The sequence below is a fragment of the Balaenoptera musculus genome, chromosome 12 (genome assembly GCF_009873245.2).
Source record: "Balaenoptera musculus isolate JJ_BM4_2016_0621 chromosome 12, mBalMus1.pri.v3, whole genome shotgun sequence".
Lineage (NCBI taxonomy): Eukaryota > Metazoa > Chordata > Mammalia > Artiodactyla > Balaenopteridae > Balaenoptera > Balaenoptera musculus.
In genome coordinates this window covers 90,517,036-90,533,639 of record NC_045796.1, presented here as the reverse complement: position 1 = coordinate 90,533,639, position 16,604 = coordinate 90,517,036, and the positions used below count along the sequence as shown (strand labels likewise).

Genomic DNA, 16,604 nt, shown 5'->3' with positions numbered 1-16,604 from the left:
ACTCATTTGGGAAATAATGAGCTGCCTTGCAGTGGATCATCTATCCAAGTACTGAAGACATTGTATCTCCAATATAGGGAACTATTAAAACTATGGTGTATTCATTTCAAAAGAGAAAAAACAATTGTCACATTTGTAATATTGCAAGCAATACACTTTAGTGGTATTTGCCCATGAGTGAAAGAGACCAGAATGTAGAGAACCCTGCACATGGAGGTATTTCCTTAAACAAATACTGTTAATACTACTTTTTTTTTTTTTTGCCAGCTAATTTTAAGATAATGCTTAAAGAGTGATAAGAATTTTCCCAATTGTCAAATGAATACCAGCTTTGAAATACCTTTTTCCAAGTTACCAAGTATTGAATGCAATTCATGTTAGTTATTTATATTATAAAAATATGCTATCTGAAACATTTGCAGCATTACTGTTTCACTGCTATAGCCATATGCTATCAAATTTATATGATTGCTGTATTCTTCTTTGCTGGTTCAGAGCCTGTTTGTAAGTCATGTTTCACTAAGTGACTCATAAATTAAAGAAACTGCAAAAGAAAACTAGAAAGAAACAAGATTTCTTTTTGGTAATACTTCATTCACTGGGCTAGAAAAGTTTTCCCAAAACACTTAAATGAATAATTCATTAGTTCAGTAGGTTAACATTTGAGAAAGAAACATGCCATATAGGAGGTCAAACATTTAATACTCACTGTAGAGAATTGTTCCATTCAAAGTGCTTGTTTGTAGAGTCAAGTAGATGTTAACAATTTTGTTATGTTCCTTCCTCAGGGTTGTACAAAAAGGCAGTTCTAAGTAGGAATTCCCGTTGAAAGATGGAAAAAATAAGCCTGCATCTAAAAAAAAAAGTCATATTAATATATTTTCTGATAGCATTCTATTGCTAATCAAGTAGATGAGAACATAGCATTTATAGTTAACATTCATATAAAATGATAACACTGGTATTTATAGATATTTGGTCAAACTTCAAGAAATTTAGATATATAAGTATAATAAATTTGTAAAGTCATTGTCTCGAATAATTAACTGCCAGTCCATAGGAAAAATCTTTAAGCAAAAATTTTAGATGGATGAGAAAAACACCCTGATATTGTATTAAAAATGTGTCCCTGCATATGTGAAATAATAGTTTTCATTTGACTCTTAAAATATCCTGTGATACAAATGGCAGTACATCAAATTACACTCTTAAAATTCATGAATTTTATTTGATGTAATCATACCTCAATAAAAAGTTAAAAGAAGCCTGTGACACAAAAAGATTAGAAATTTGTCTCATAGAGGTATTTTATTAATATTCATTAATATTTAGTGCTTGTCAATAATACTTAGATATTTTATAAGTAGTATTACTATAATATGCAAGGTGATTAATAATTTTTTTTTAAATAATTTTTACAGTTATCCTTTTAAAATTATTCTTTAAATGAATTAATCTCATAAAATCTGGAGGCACATAAAATTTGGAAAGTATTTTATTGTCATATGTATGTATTTAGATCTATAGACTTGATACATTGAACAAGTGTAATATAATATATGGGAGGCTAGAACTTTATTTTTGTCTCTCTCACAATGGGGAAAATTTTCTCTGCCTCTGGATGAAAACTTGGCAGTCCCTATGAGTCCTACCTTCTTTCTAAGTTATACAATGATACAGAAACTAATCCAGGCTAAGAAATTTATCAACATTTAAATCTTCCTTCAGAAATATGACTTCTCCAGCCCCCTTCAACCAGCCAAGGCCTGCAGGGCACTTGTCACCTGCTGCCTGTTTTCTGGGCAGGAAGAATCTGGTTCCTCTTCTTTTTCTTTTCTTAGGCCCTCCTTTCAAGCTAGCTGCTGTTTCAGATACTTTGAGTTTTGCAGAAAGGGCAAAGTGGCCAGAAAGGAGAGAGAAGTTCATAGTAAAGTGTAGCTATTACAGCTGGCCATCAATACTGTTGTAAGTAGTCCTTTGCTCTCCAGGAAGAACAGATATTTAAAACTGTTTTTCTCACAGTAGGGATGTCAAATAAAATATAGGATGCTCAGTTAAATTTCAATTTCAGATAAACAACATATAATTTTTTAGTGTATGTCTCAAGCATTGCATGAGATAAACTTATACTAAAAAATTATATGTTGTTTATTTGAAATTCAAATTTAACTGAATGTCCTGTATTTTAACCCTATGACTCATGAGCATTTGTGTAACCTTTAGACACACTTTGCCAGCTACAATTCCTAGGATTTTGGCTCCTCATTTCTAACTTGGTCCCCTCTGGTTTTTCACATTATATACAGACTCTTGCTGCTGACAACTACTTGCCTGTGTTGAAGCAAAAGTTGCACTGGACAAAGTGAAAGAGGAAAGGAAGACTTTATTCAAGGCTATTGCAATAGGGGAGAGAGGCCAGAACTCAGCTTTTCCTCAACTCCTCTGAAAAAAAAGGTGGCAGATTTTTTAAGAACTGAGGTGGGGGGCCCATGGGCTACCTGTGTTGCTACTTGGCCCTACCCCCTAAAAACATAAGGTCTCTCATGTCTTCATCACAGAAGATAGTTTACAACTTGGAACAAGGCTCCTATCTGCCCACAGAGAAGGCCACTATCTTTCTTGATGATTGCATTTCAAAGAGATGATTCTGGGTCCCGGAGAAAGGCATCTCTGGTTGTCAAACTGGCAAGAAGATTTTAAAAAGATTTATATCTCAAAAGATGCAAAGAAAGAATTACAACGGAAAGTTTTCAATAGTAGATGCTCTGAGAAAGGTGAGGTCATGGGCCTAGAGTCAGGAAGAAGCTTCTCTAAAGTTCAGGCCAGCTGAGGAGAATGCTAAGGTTGTCTTGAGCACCTGACTAGGAAAACCACTGGGGCAGAACATCAAGTGAATCCAGGCCAAATGGCTTTCCTGAGGGGTCCATATCTAGGCCATGGTAGACATTTCCTTCCCTGCTGTCTATGGAGGTATAGTTAGTGGTCAGTCTCTTCCCTTTTTCTCCACACACACAGACACAGACACAGACACACACACATGCACACACACACACAGGCTGCTTTGGCTTTTTCAGATATGAATGTATGACTCTGTTGGTCCGTGATGTTCCTTTTTGAATGATAGGGTTTTAACTATCCTTAAACACTGTCAGATGTGATGGGTGGGAGAGGGTGAGGGGTGAGGTCAACAGGATAGCTTTCTACAAAAACATTTTTCTCAAAATCGTGTTTTCATGGCTTTAAAATCCGTTCTCCTCTTCAAATGCTGCCTCTTTTTATATGAAGAGTATTTCCTAGTCAAATCTTGCTTTTAGACATGGTACCTCATTTTGTTTACAACATTATAATCTGGTGTGTGAAAGTTTATTTTTAACATCCTGCTTTTGTCTATAACTTTGTATTGTCAGATACAAATTATATACTTTATCTATTAGCAAACTGATTTAAGGGAAAAGGGAAGAGCGAGAGGGACAAAGTAGGTATATAGAATTAACAGAGACAAACTACTACTTATAAAATAGATAAGCAACAAGGATATATTGTATAGCACAGGGAATTATACCCATTATCTTGTATTAACATATAATAGAGTATAATCTGCAAAAATATTGAATCACTCTGTTGTACACCTAAAACAAACACAATATTGTAAATCAACTATAAAGTAGTAAAAAATAAGTTAGGTGGTATCATATATTTTACCATTCCTTGGCCTTCCATGCACAATTGTAATCTCATTGAAATTTACCTTCTTGGCTCTGTATTTTACTGGATCTGTTTTGTCAAAAGTTTTAGGCCCAGTTAGCAAATCCTTCCGTAGTGCTCACCTGCCTAGAAATCTCTGTAATACTTAAGACTTATTTTTATAAAAGTTTTCTCCTTCCTTGTCTCTTATGACACCACTACACATTGACTGTCTTCCTACCTGCCTGACAGCTCCTTTCCAGATGGCCCTTTCAACCACTCCATAATGCTTAGTTTTCGAGGCTCTGTTCTAGGTCATCTAATCCATCTCTGTCTTTCCTGCTGCTCCTCTTCTCTTTTTTCGCTCTTGGCACCTACTCTCCCAGGCCTAGAAACTCAGCATGGTTGTCCACCCATCTCTTCTCAAACTAGTTGCTGCTTCCTGTCACCTCTTTCTTAGATCAAAACTTGCAGTGTTCCTTCTGCTACCACTGCCCTTATTTAAGTTCTTATTACATTTCAACTCAGTTGTTGGCAATGACTCCTTTCTAACTGGCCTTCCTTCCTACTGTGTCTGATAGCTGTCTTCATTGTGACATCATTGCTGTGACATCAACGTTAGTTGTAATTATCTAAGATCTTTGGTCAAAAACCTTCAGGAATTACAGAACTGCCCTGTTCCCTTGACCATTTTTCCTGACATTTGTTGGCATCAAGGAGCAACTGTGAGATGTAAGACCCAATGAGAGTAGGGGTGGGGGTATGGGGGTGGGATGTCTAAAAAAACCCACCCCATCTGCCTTCTGTACTGCTCATTCTCCTGTGGCAAGATTTGTGTTTGATTTATCTTTGCAGTTCCCTATGGCATGACGAGTTCTGTACATTTTAGGCAAAGACATTCTTAGACAAATAAAAATATAGCTAAAACTTTCATTTGTGGTAGTTCTGGAAAAAAAGGGACAGAAAGACATTCTTATAATTAAAATGGAATGAGGAAACTCTATAGAGATGGGGTTCTAACATTCTTCTTGTGGTTAAACTTTTCACATTGTTGATATATCCACAAGAAATTTTCTTTATATAAGGCTTCACATATGAATTAAAATATTTGGATACATAATCAAGCTTACATGTTCTGAGAAGTAGTGAACTCACCAAGAGCAATAAAAGTATAATTCAATTTGCTAGAAAATGAATTCTGCATTGCTTTGCAGGAGAATAGCTACTGTATAATTTAGGTGCACGTGTCTAGCTTACATGTTCCTTGAGCTTTTATTTCAGAGCTGACAGGTTTTATGAAAATTATGACAGGAAACAATTATGAACTATAAACATTTGCTATTGAATTGCTTTCTAACCATATTAATTTTCATTATCATCATGCTTAGTGGATATGTTGAAAAACAGAACTGCCCTGAATGTAGAAAACAAGACTAATTGGGGTTAAGTAGAGTGTTTTCCTGCTGCTTCCAAAAGCTTCTTCAGCAACGCTATTTGAATACACTTTAAATTTATTTTTCTTCCAATTATAAATGGAAAAAAAACCCAAAGGTTTTTTATATGGAAATATGTATTAAACATCTTACAAAATATGTCATATAGTAATTAATTAGTGGCTTCTGATTACAACATAGATATCTGTAACGTTTAAATGTATTAAAAATCATATAGATTGATATAACAAAGTATATTAACTTTAACATGGTTAAAAAATTAAAAATCAGTCTGAGTCATGGGCAAATCCAATAAATTAACCCAGGAGAAAGATCTTTTAAATCCCTTAAATTATATAAAACTCTCAAATTGCCAAAGGAAGCTATGGAACCTCAGTACTGAGTTTGAAGCACCTTATGTTAAAAATATGGATGAATTTAATTTTGATTGCCAAACGTATTTCTAAAGTATGAATCAGAACTATAGTCGGTTAATTGAAATTTATCCAGGAGAGCACCATGGAGTACTTTATGATAAAGAAAACACAGAAGAGATTAATACCTTTACTCTGAACACAATGCAGCTGAGAGCACAAGTGTTATTCATTCTGAATAGAAATGGAACACCTTGTCTACATATGAGGCGCACTCAAAATGACATACTAACATACAGATAAAGCTACAAATACAGTGAATCACAAATTACCCATATACCTTTATTGTAATTCTTGGTATTAGAAGAAACATAATATTGTTTGCTATTGCTCCTTTATAATGGAAATAAATTTGATTTACTCAATAGACATTAAAAATTAGTACTATTGAAATGTTTTTCTTCAGTTTTCCTTACTTTCTCCAGAAAGAACATCATACAAATGCAATGCAATTATTAGTCTTGTTTTTAGTTTAAAAATATGATATTCCTTTTTTTATGATTCTAATTTTATTAAATTGTGTGATTAAAAAGAGTATCACCAGTCAATAAGTCCATGTATCTCTCTTCCTGAAGAAGGATTCATCACTAAAAAATAATATATCTAACCAATAATATTCAAGGACACAAAAGTTATAATCATCTATATTATTCCAAAATTAAAAAAATTAAGTTCTAAGGCCAATGAAATAGAATTAAATGCTATACATATTAATCATGAGAAACTACAGTGTCTTAAAGATTTATATATATATATATATATATAAAAGTATATATAGTACCTGTACTATTTATATATGTAATATCATCATAGCCCTGTAGAATAAATAGCATATAAATTAATCTAAATATTTTTACATCATATATTTTCCTATTTTAGAATTATAAAAATTATTTTAGATTTGGATAGCCCAAGTCTCATGGAATAAATTATTATCTTTACTTGGATAATTTCCCCATATCAGACATTCACATTTATATTAATTCATAAAAGTTGATCAATTTGTTAAGTGCCTGATGAGAATTATCAATTACTCTTGTTATTGCTGCTAGCACAGCTGTCGTTTTTGCTGCATCTACTTTTCTCCCCCATAGAAAGCACTTGCAAAAATCAGGACAGAGCTAACATTTCTCCTTTTGACCATTGCTACTTCATTCCTCAATTTGAAGCGTGAGGAGAGTTGCTCTGCATGTGACCAAAGCAATGCACAAGGAAACAATGTGTGAAAAAAAAATTCTCATCCTTCATTGTCACAGCCAATCTAACAATACTATGCTTTATCCCTTGGTTTCTCTGTCAAAGAAGGGTTGATCATCATGATCTGCCCTTTGAACCTCTCAAAAATCTGAAGCTTTAAAGCTATAACCCTACCTCCTTCAAAATAAAACCAAGTAAAACATCGTTTAACACACCCAAAATACCTTCTACGCAGTAAAAATAAAGCTAGGACAAGAAAGATACAAAGACCCATCAATATCTCACACTGTACTTGACATGTTGTCATAGTAGCTACCAATCTTTAGTCTATTTCTATACCTTTCCTTCAGTTAGTTTAGAAAATTTCCCTGCGTGATCTCATTTGTTCCCACAACTTTAGCTACTTTCTAGCTTCTGAAAACTCTCAAATTTTTATCTTTAGCACAGATAGCTTCTGACCTTATATATCCAGCTGCCTACTATATAGATCCATTTGCAAGGAAAATAGGCAACCTGAACTCAGTATATCCAAAACAGTTTGTTGCTTTTTTTTTTTAAATTTGATCCTCCTTCTCAATATCAAGTTGAAAATAGCTTCTTTATTATTACCACAAATACTTGCTATCTATTCCTATTACAGCCCTTATTAAACTGTACAGTGACATTTCCCTGTATGACTCACTATGTAATAGTTGTGAGTTCCTTAAATGTAGGCATCATGGCTTAATTTTTTTCTTCCAGTGTTACTGACATATAATTGACATATAACAACTGTATACTTAAGGTGTACAGCAAGGTGATTTGACTTACATATATCATGAAATGATTATCACTAGAAGTTTAGTGGACATGCACAAGCTCATAAAAATACAAAATTAAATAAAACAGAAAAAAGTTTTTCTTATGATGATAACTCAGGGTTTATGCTCTTAAAATCTTTCATGTATAACACACAACAGTGTAAATTATATATATCATGTTGTACATTACATCCTTAGTACTTTTTTGTCTTATAACTGGAACTTTGTACCGTTTGACTGCCTTTATCCAATTCCCCATCCCCCCACCTATGGTGACCACAAATCTGATTTTTATATGAGTATTTTTTTGGGGGAGATTGTTTTTGATGTATAGTTGACGTACAACACTATGTTAGTTCCTGTTACACAACATAGTGATTCCATATTTCTATACTTTTCAAAATGATCATCATGATAAGTCTAGTTACTATATGTCACCGTACAAAGTTATTACATTATTATTGACCATATTCTCTACACTGTAAATTTCATACCCATGACTCATTTATTTTGCAGCTAGAAGTTTTGTATCTTTTATTCTCCCTTACCTATTTCTCCCCTCCCACCAACGACTTCCCCTCTGGCAACCACTTGTTTGTTCTCTGTATTTTTGACTCATTTCTGTTTTGTTTTTATTTTGTTTTTTAGATTCCACAATAGATGAAATCATACAACATTTGTCTTTCTCTGCCTGAGTTATTTCACTTAGCATAATGGAATCTAAGTCCATTCAGGTTGTTCCAAATGGCAAGATTTCATTCTTTTTTTATGGCTAATATTCCATTGTACATGTATACAAGTACTTTCTCTTAATTTTAGTATTTAGTACATCACATTTATTAAGACATGTAGACAGAGTAGAACTTTTGACTGGTCTCTTTTCTGTTTTTTTTTTATGTTGTTATGTCCTGAACTTTCCACATCAAAGTCATTCAAAGAATCTAATATACCAGTACTTCTTTATCCATTCACCTACTGATGGCACTTAGGTTGCTTCCATATCTCTCCTATTGTAATTAATGCTGCAGTGAATAGAGGAGTGCATATATGTTTTCTATATCTTTTCTAATTAGTGTTTTCATTTCCTTCAGATAAATGCCAAGGAGTGAAAATTTGTGAATAATTTGCTACTGTACAAACTTTGTTAAATCAAGATTAAAGACCTTCATGACAGATTTCTTTCAGTGTTCACATTAGTGGCTTTGTATACAAAGATGCTGTGATGGAGCTGTACACTATAATTTATTGTAAAAACTGGTAATGTGTCCATAAGTTTTGTTTCCTCTTGTTGTTGCATTTTGTTTATTATGTGGGCATGGCTGGTGCTTGTGGGCATGGCTGGTGACCAGGGATCCCAGGGCTGGTGCTGGCTTGCTGGTGGGTGTGTAGTGTCCTGATACAGCAGGCTGTGCCACTGCAGTATCCTGGGGCTAGTGTCCAACCTCCTGGTGGGTTGAGCCAGTGATCAGGGGATCTCGGGGCTGGTGCCCATCCAGTGAACTGTGAGCCTGGGTCCTGGGGCTAGTGCCAGTACACTGGTTTGCTGAGCCCTCTGGTGGACAGGCCTGGGTCCCAGGGTGGCTGTGGTCTCACTGTGTCTTAAGGCAGCCAACTGCTGGTGGGTGTGGCTGTGTCCCGCCTTTAACTCCTTGACCTGAGTTGTCCCAGTACTGGTGCAGATAGGCTGGTGGGCAGGGCTGGGTCCTAGCATAATAAGCTAGAAGGGGGATTCCAAAATGGCACTTGCCAGGGCCAGTGTCCATGAGGTAGAATGATTTCCCCAAAATGCCTCTCTCCAGTGTCTATGTCTGCAGGGTGAGTTCCAGTTACCTCCTGCCTCTCCAAGAAGCTGTCTAAGATCAGTGGGTGGGTCTGACCCAGGCTCCTTAAAATTACTGCTTCTGCCCTGAGTCCTGGAGTGTGTGAGATTTTGTGTGTGCCTTTTAAGAGTGGAGTCTCTTTCCCACAGTGCTCAGGCTCTCCTGAAATTAAGCCTAACAGGTCTTCAAAGCCAAACGTTCTGGGGGCTCATCCTCCTAGTGCAGGGCCCTGGGTTGGGGAGCCGGATGTGGAGCTCAGACCCATCACTCCTTGGGGAGAACCTCTACAATTGTAATTGTCTTCCCATTTGTAGGTTGCCCACCCAAGTGTGTGGGTCTTGACTATTCTGAATCTCTGCACCTCTGATCTATCTTGTTGTAGTTTCTTCTTTATATCTTTAGTTGTAGAAAATCTTTTCTGCTAGTCTTCAGGTCTCTCTCATCAATAATTGATCTTTAAATAGTAGTAATCTTGGTGTGCCCATGGGAGGAGCTGAGCTCAGGGTCTTCCTATTCTGCTATCTTGGCCACTCTCCCTATCACAGTTTAATTTTTTTGTGTTGCCAAAAAATAATATAATTTTGGCAGATATTCAATACATGTTTGATGAATGAATGGACATACCTCTAATATTTTGTTTTGAATTTTAATTTTAGAATTTCCATCTACCTAGTTGTTCAAATAACAATCTTGCATGGTCATCCCATGTTATTCTTTTGGTCCCTATCCTCCCACACCCACTTCATTCATCTTATCAGTTATTTAATTCTATTGTTTTTCCTTCAATTGTAATGCCTTCTTCATCTCCTGTCTGTATTCTTCCAAATACTTTTTAACCAGTTCTCATGATTTCAGTTCTTCCTTTGTTCAATTCCTGTTAAATATATCTTATTTAAACACAAATTTGATCATATTATGTTACTGTTTAAAAGAGTCTTCAATGGTCCCTGGTTGCTAGCAAAATAATCACCTTTTAGTTTGACATATAAGATCATTCTTAACTTGCCTTCCAATATTTTATAATTTTCCTAAATTAGCTATATGCTACCCACACTATTCTATTCTGCATTTTGAACATTCATTACTTAATTTCGCTTGCCTCCTTTAATACATCTGCTAATTGGTCTTTGTCTTTTCTTGTATCATTTTGGTAATTTTATTTTTTCCAAAAAATTCATCTCTTTCGGATGAGTCTTCAAACGTGTTGCTATTGACATACATAGAACATTATAAAACTTTTAATGTGTACTTTGATTATTGCTATGTCCCTATGTTCTTGTTTAGTCTCTAATATATGTATTTTCTCCCTTCCCCCTCAGAATAACCTTGCCCAGTATTTGATGGCAGAGGAAGTCTGGGCTCCTGTGATGCTTCAGTTATAGTGGCTCCACTCTGTTCTGATTTCTATATAAGGTTTATGAGTAATAGTGTGCTCAATATGTTTGAAAACCATTAGTCTAAGGCAAGATACATAGAAATTCACAAGTAAATCTACAATTGTAAATCTACAATTAAGCTTCCAGGTCCCAGGACCCAGACCTCCACTTTGATCCCCAAACTTGCTCTTATCATGGGTGGGGTGATCAGGCACTGAGCATACAACTCATGCTGTCTAAGCATGGCCATAAGATGGACATAAGAATGATAATTTATTAATTTAAAAATATATCTGTCATATGGATTGGGATACTGACTTTATAAAAAAAGTTTCTTTTTAATTTAATTTAATTAATTTAATTTTTTTGGATTTAAAAAAATGTATTGGAGTATAGTTGATTTACAATGTTGTGTTAGTTTCAGGTGTACAGCAAAGTGAATCAGTTCTACATATACATATATCCACTCTTTTTTAGATTACTTTCCCACATAGGCCATTACAGAGTATTGAGTAGAGTTCCCTGTGCTATACAGTAGGTCCTTATTAGTTACCTATTAGTTATCTGTTTTATATATAGCTGTGTGTATATGTCAATCCCAATCTCCCAGTTTATCCTCCCCCCCCACCCCTTTCACCCTGGTAACCATAAGTTTGTTTTCTATATCTGTAACTCTATTTCTGTTTTGTAGATAAGTTTATTTGCACCATTTTTTAGATTCCACATATAAGCAATATCATATGATATTTATCTTTCTCATCTGTTTTACTTCACTCAGTATAACAATCTCTAGATCCATCCATGTTGCTGCAAATGGCATTTTTTTTAATAGCTGAGTAATATTCCATTGTATATATGTACCACATCTTCTTTATCCATTCCTCTGTTGATGGGCATTTAGGTTGCTTCCATGTCCTGGCTATTGTAAACAGTGTTGCAATGAACATTGGGGTGCATGTATCTTTTCAGATTATGGTTTTCTCCAAATATGTGCCCAGGAATGGGATTTCAGGATCATGTGGTAGCTCTACTTTGTTTTTTAAGGAACCTCCATACTGTTCTCTGCAGTGGCTATACCGGGTTACATTGCCACCAATAGTGTAAGAGGGTTCCCTTTTCTCCACACCCTCTTCAGCATTTATCGTTTGTAGATTTTTTGATGATGGTCATTCTGACCGATGTGAGGTGATACCTCATTATAGTGTTGACGTGCATTTCTCTAATAATTAGTGATGCTGAGCATCTTTTCATGTGCTTTTTAGCCATCTGTATGTCTCTTTGGAGAAATGTCTATTTAGATCTTCTGCCCTGACTTTTTTTATTATTATTTTTCCTAAAGCCATTTCACATTGAAAGAAAATTATAATCAGTAAGCAAGTCATTTATGATCATGGAAATCAGAATCCAGGGAATGAGACATCACAAAAAATAAGGATTTTTAGCAAAGATATTTTCATAAAATGAAACACTTTAAATAATGCCCCACCTCATTATTATTCAGGAAAATACACATTTATATTACTTTTAGATACATAATTTTATAGCTTTCAGATTAGCAAAATATAAAAAGTCTCAACATTGGAAGTGTTGGTGAAGATGTACAGTAATTTGAACTGTTACATATTACTGGAGTGAGTAAAAATTTGGTATTAACACATTAGAAAACAATCTGGCACTATCTGGTAATAATTAAGAAGTACATAAACTATGAACAAATTGCTTTCCTAGATCTTTCAAGAATCGCTTGCATATGTACTTAAGAAGGTATGTATAAGAATATTCAGAAGAGTATAATTCATACAATAAAATAATTATAAAGAAAGTCTAAATTTTCATGAGTAGAATGTGGAGAATATAAATTGTGATGGAGGCATATAAATGCCTGTACAACAGTGAAATAAGTTACTCCTACAAATATCAACATGGATGAACTTCTAGAGTAATATTCTAGAGTAATAAACTTCTAGAGTAATACTGAGCACAAGGGGCAAGCTGCAAAAGCACACATACTGTTGGTATTTTATTTTTTTAATTTTTATTTATTTTTTTTATACAGCAGGTTCTTATTAGTTATCTATTTTATACATATTAGTGTATATATGTCAATCCCAGTCTCCCAATTCATCCCCCCCCCCATCCTGGCTTTCCCCCCTTGGTGTCCATACATTTGTTCTCTATATCTGTGTCTCTATTTCTGCCTTGCAAAACGGTTCATCTGTACCATTTTCCTAGATTCCACATATATGCATTAATATACGATATTTTGGTATTATTTGTACAAAGTGTTTTAAGGCAAGTAAAGCAATATTATGTTATTTAGTGATATATACTAAGAGTACAGACAAATGCATGGGGCTGATAAAGACAAATTCAGTATAGTGTTTATTCCTGAAATGGCAGGAATGTTTACACACGGCTTCAAATATATTGGTAATATTTTACTTCTTACACCGTAAAGGCTATGAAATGGCTGTTATGCTATTCTTTATATCTTCTTGGAAGACAAATCATAATCTTAAAGTCATTGGTAGTCATTGGAAATAGAACACAAAAAATTTCAGAAATAACTTTTGTAAGGCTCCAATGATAGGATATTTCCAATGTCCCAATTCTTTCTAATTGTCTTCTATCCTCATTGCTCTACCAAAGGAGCTCTGACTAAAATTATCACTGAGTTCAATGTCTCCACTGAGATTTTAAAATACAAGCCTGGTGATTTATATTATATGCCCATTATTTTTCCCTTCCATGTGGCTGGCACAGAGGTCTTTGAGAATGAGTTTTGGAGAATGACAGTGTATAATGTTAAACTTACATAAGCATAATTCCAGCGTTAGCACTGTTTCAGATGTGATCACTTTATTAGACCAAATAAACAGTCTCCTGGCACCTGGCATGTAAGTATCAATTCAGCAAAGCCTATATCTCTATTCTAACAAGCAAAGAACTCTTGAATTAGTTTGCCTTTACATGGCAAGGATAACATTATGCCTTCATAGTCCTGCCTCAAGGTTACTTCAATTCTCCAATACGATATCACAATTTAATCCATGAGAAACTTGTTTGCTTTACTCTCCCATAAAATACTTTATCTATTCAATGATTTACTATTTTTGGTGATATATTGCTGATAATAACTGTTACATAGTACCTGGAAAATAGAATGTATCTAGCTGTCTTGATTAAATATGTGAGTGCTGAAGAATGGGAAATATGTTCCTGTGAAAATTAAGCATCCTGACACTTAATGAAATTTTTGTGGATTCTTTCATCCAGAGCATAAAGAACATCCCTGTCCAAAGCAAAAATCAATTTACAGCTGGCTGGCAGATAACTTGCTACCATAAAGGAGAAAGCTGAGGACAAATTTAACTCACTAAAAATCATATCATGGAGAATTTGAAAGAATTTGCATTTTTTATGTACTGTTTTGTTTCAACTCAAGGAACATATTCCAATTATTGTTTTATATAGACAGTTTTTTCCTTTTTGATTTTCTAATTTTAATTCTGGAATCATTTTCCTTATTCTGGAAGTATTTCCTTTTCAAGTTGCTTTAGTGAGTATCTCTTGCTGGTAAAACCTCTTAGTTTTTGTTTTTCTTTCAGAAGATATATTTATTTGGATCGTATTCTTCAATGAAACTTCAACTGTGCAAATATTTGTAGACTGACATTTAGTTTCTCTCCGCAATTTGAGGATATTATATCTCTATTGGTTGGATTCAATTGTTGATGTTTTAAAATAATCAAAAATATGCTAGAAAAATTATGGTACACATTCTCTTTCTATTCAGGATATTTTAAACTTCTCTTGCATATTTGATTTGTCTCTCTGTATTCAAATAATCAGGTCCAACTTCCTGTAGTTAATTCTTTTCTCAGCTGTATCTAATTTTCTATTTAATCGATTACATTTTCAATGATCATACATAATTTTAACACACTTAAGAAAAAGCTGGGACTTCCCTGGTGGTGCAGTGGTTAAGAATCTGCCTTCCAATGCAGGGGACAAGGGTTCCATCCCTGGTCCGGGAAGCTCCCACATGCCACAGAGCAACTAAACCTTGTGCCACAAATACTGAACATGCGCTCTAGAGCCCGTGAACCACAACTACTAAGCCCACGTGCTGCAACTATCGAAGCCCGAACGCCTAGAACCCATGCTCCGCAGGAAGAGAAGCCACAGCAATAAGAAGCCCACGCACCACAAAGAAGTGTAGCTCCCGCTCCCCACAACTAGAGAAAGCCCGCTCACAACAACGAAGACCCAACACAGCCAAAAATCAATCAATCAATCAATAAATTAAAAAAAAAAAAAGAAAAAGCTTAGGAGAGAACTGCAAGTTATTGAAAAATAGGTAGCTATCATTTCAAGGGTGAACTTTAGTAGAACTTTCCTACTATTAAAATAATAAATATTGATAATAACACTGCTAACTCATAGACATATCTTAAATTATAATTTTAAAAAATCTTTCCATGTGGCAATTGACCTGCCAATCAGAAAATATTGATTATATCAAATACTTTAAAGTTTTGTTCATTAAAAAATAACCATTGCTTGTGATAAGCTGTAGTTCCATGAAGAATATATTTTTCAAATATATTTACTACACCAAGTACAAATGCTAGCATGAATTTAATGTTTTATTTGAGAATAGCTAGACTATAAGCAAAAAAAAATCTGAAGTTTTGCATCATGGGTTTTTAAATGTTACAAAAATTCTTGAGTATCTAAATTACATTATTATGGTCATCATAGAGATTAAAAGTGACATTACCAAACTTATGTATTATTAATTTAATATTATAATTTCATATTGATTAAAATAATTCATATTTTTAGTGATAAGTCCTTTTTTGTTATCAACATACTTCTCAGAAATGAAACTACCTCTTTTTGTCAAATATTTCAAATATTCCATAGTGATTTTTTTCAACTTACAATTTAGTAGGTTAGTAGAGGGCAGGACATTCACATGTAACAAAAGACATCCTTGTATAACAGACAAAATTTGAAATATGACATAGAAGAAAGTAAATATGGTAGTTAGATAAAAAAGTGACCTATATGATGCCATGACAATAAGAACAGTTTGAAGCCTGGATGGTGACAGGACAGAGTGGTTTGGATCAATTTCCTGGAAGCAGAAAGATGGTGGTCACAAGAGAAAACTATTTCCTACAATATGGAAAATTGTAAACTAGAAGAATAATTTATCAACAAAAAAATCACAAAGCTATAACCTAACATGAATATTATTGTTAAAAGCATGCAGTTAAATGATTTTAGAATCCTTAACTGAGATAAGGAAGCTTAAACACTCATTTGTTTAAAAAATATTTCAAGTCAACTTTGCTGAAGGCACAAGGGGGATCCAAATGCATCAGATGTAGATCCTTAATTCACTGAGTTTCCATTCCAACTGGGAAAATTAGTGAATTAATTAATTGATTATTTCATTCAGCAAATAATGAGCATGTTATATCACAAGAAAGATGTAAAAGCATGAGTAAGGGGAACAGTGGAACAGCCTGGTAAGTATACAGAGAAAAGTCTAAAGTTCAGCTGGTCAGGAGGACAGAATGTGTGAAGGGGAGTAATAGAAAATAGAGGTGGAGAGGCAGGAGGAGGATCATAGGGGCTGACACGCCAGAATAGAGAGATTAAAATTCATTCTGCAGCCAGAGATACTAAACCTTTCTGAGCAGAGAAGCAGCAAATTAGAATTGTCCTTCAGGGATGCAAAGCTCCCAGCAATGTACAGATAGCTTGCATTAAGAAGAGTGAGACATTATTAATTCAGATTAAACAGCTAGGTCAATAGTTCAGGTGGTGAAATTCAGGGTCAAATCAA

At 34.4% G+C, this 16,604-nt stretch overlaps 1 protein-coding gene across 1 annotated transcript in view; it reads right to left on the bottom strand.

Moving 5' to 3' along the window:
- Positions 1–16,604, bottom strand: part of EYS (eyes shut homolog) — a 1,768,116-nt gene that overhangs the window by 388,660 nt on the left and 1,362,852 nt on the right. Inside the window, exon 26 of the mRNA XM_036871239.1 lies at positions 710–853. Coding sequence (XP_036727134.1) covers positions 710–853 — 144 coding nt within the window. The remainder of the gene's footprint in view (positions 1–709; positions 854–16,604) is intronic.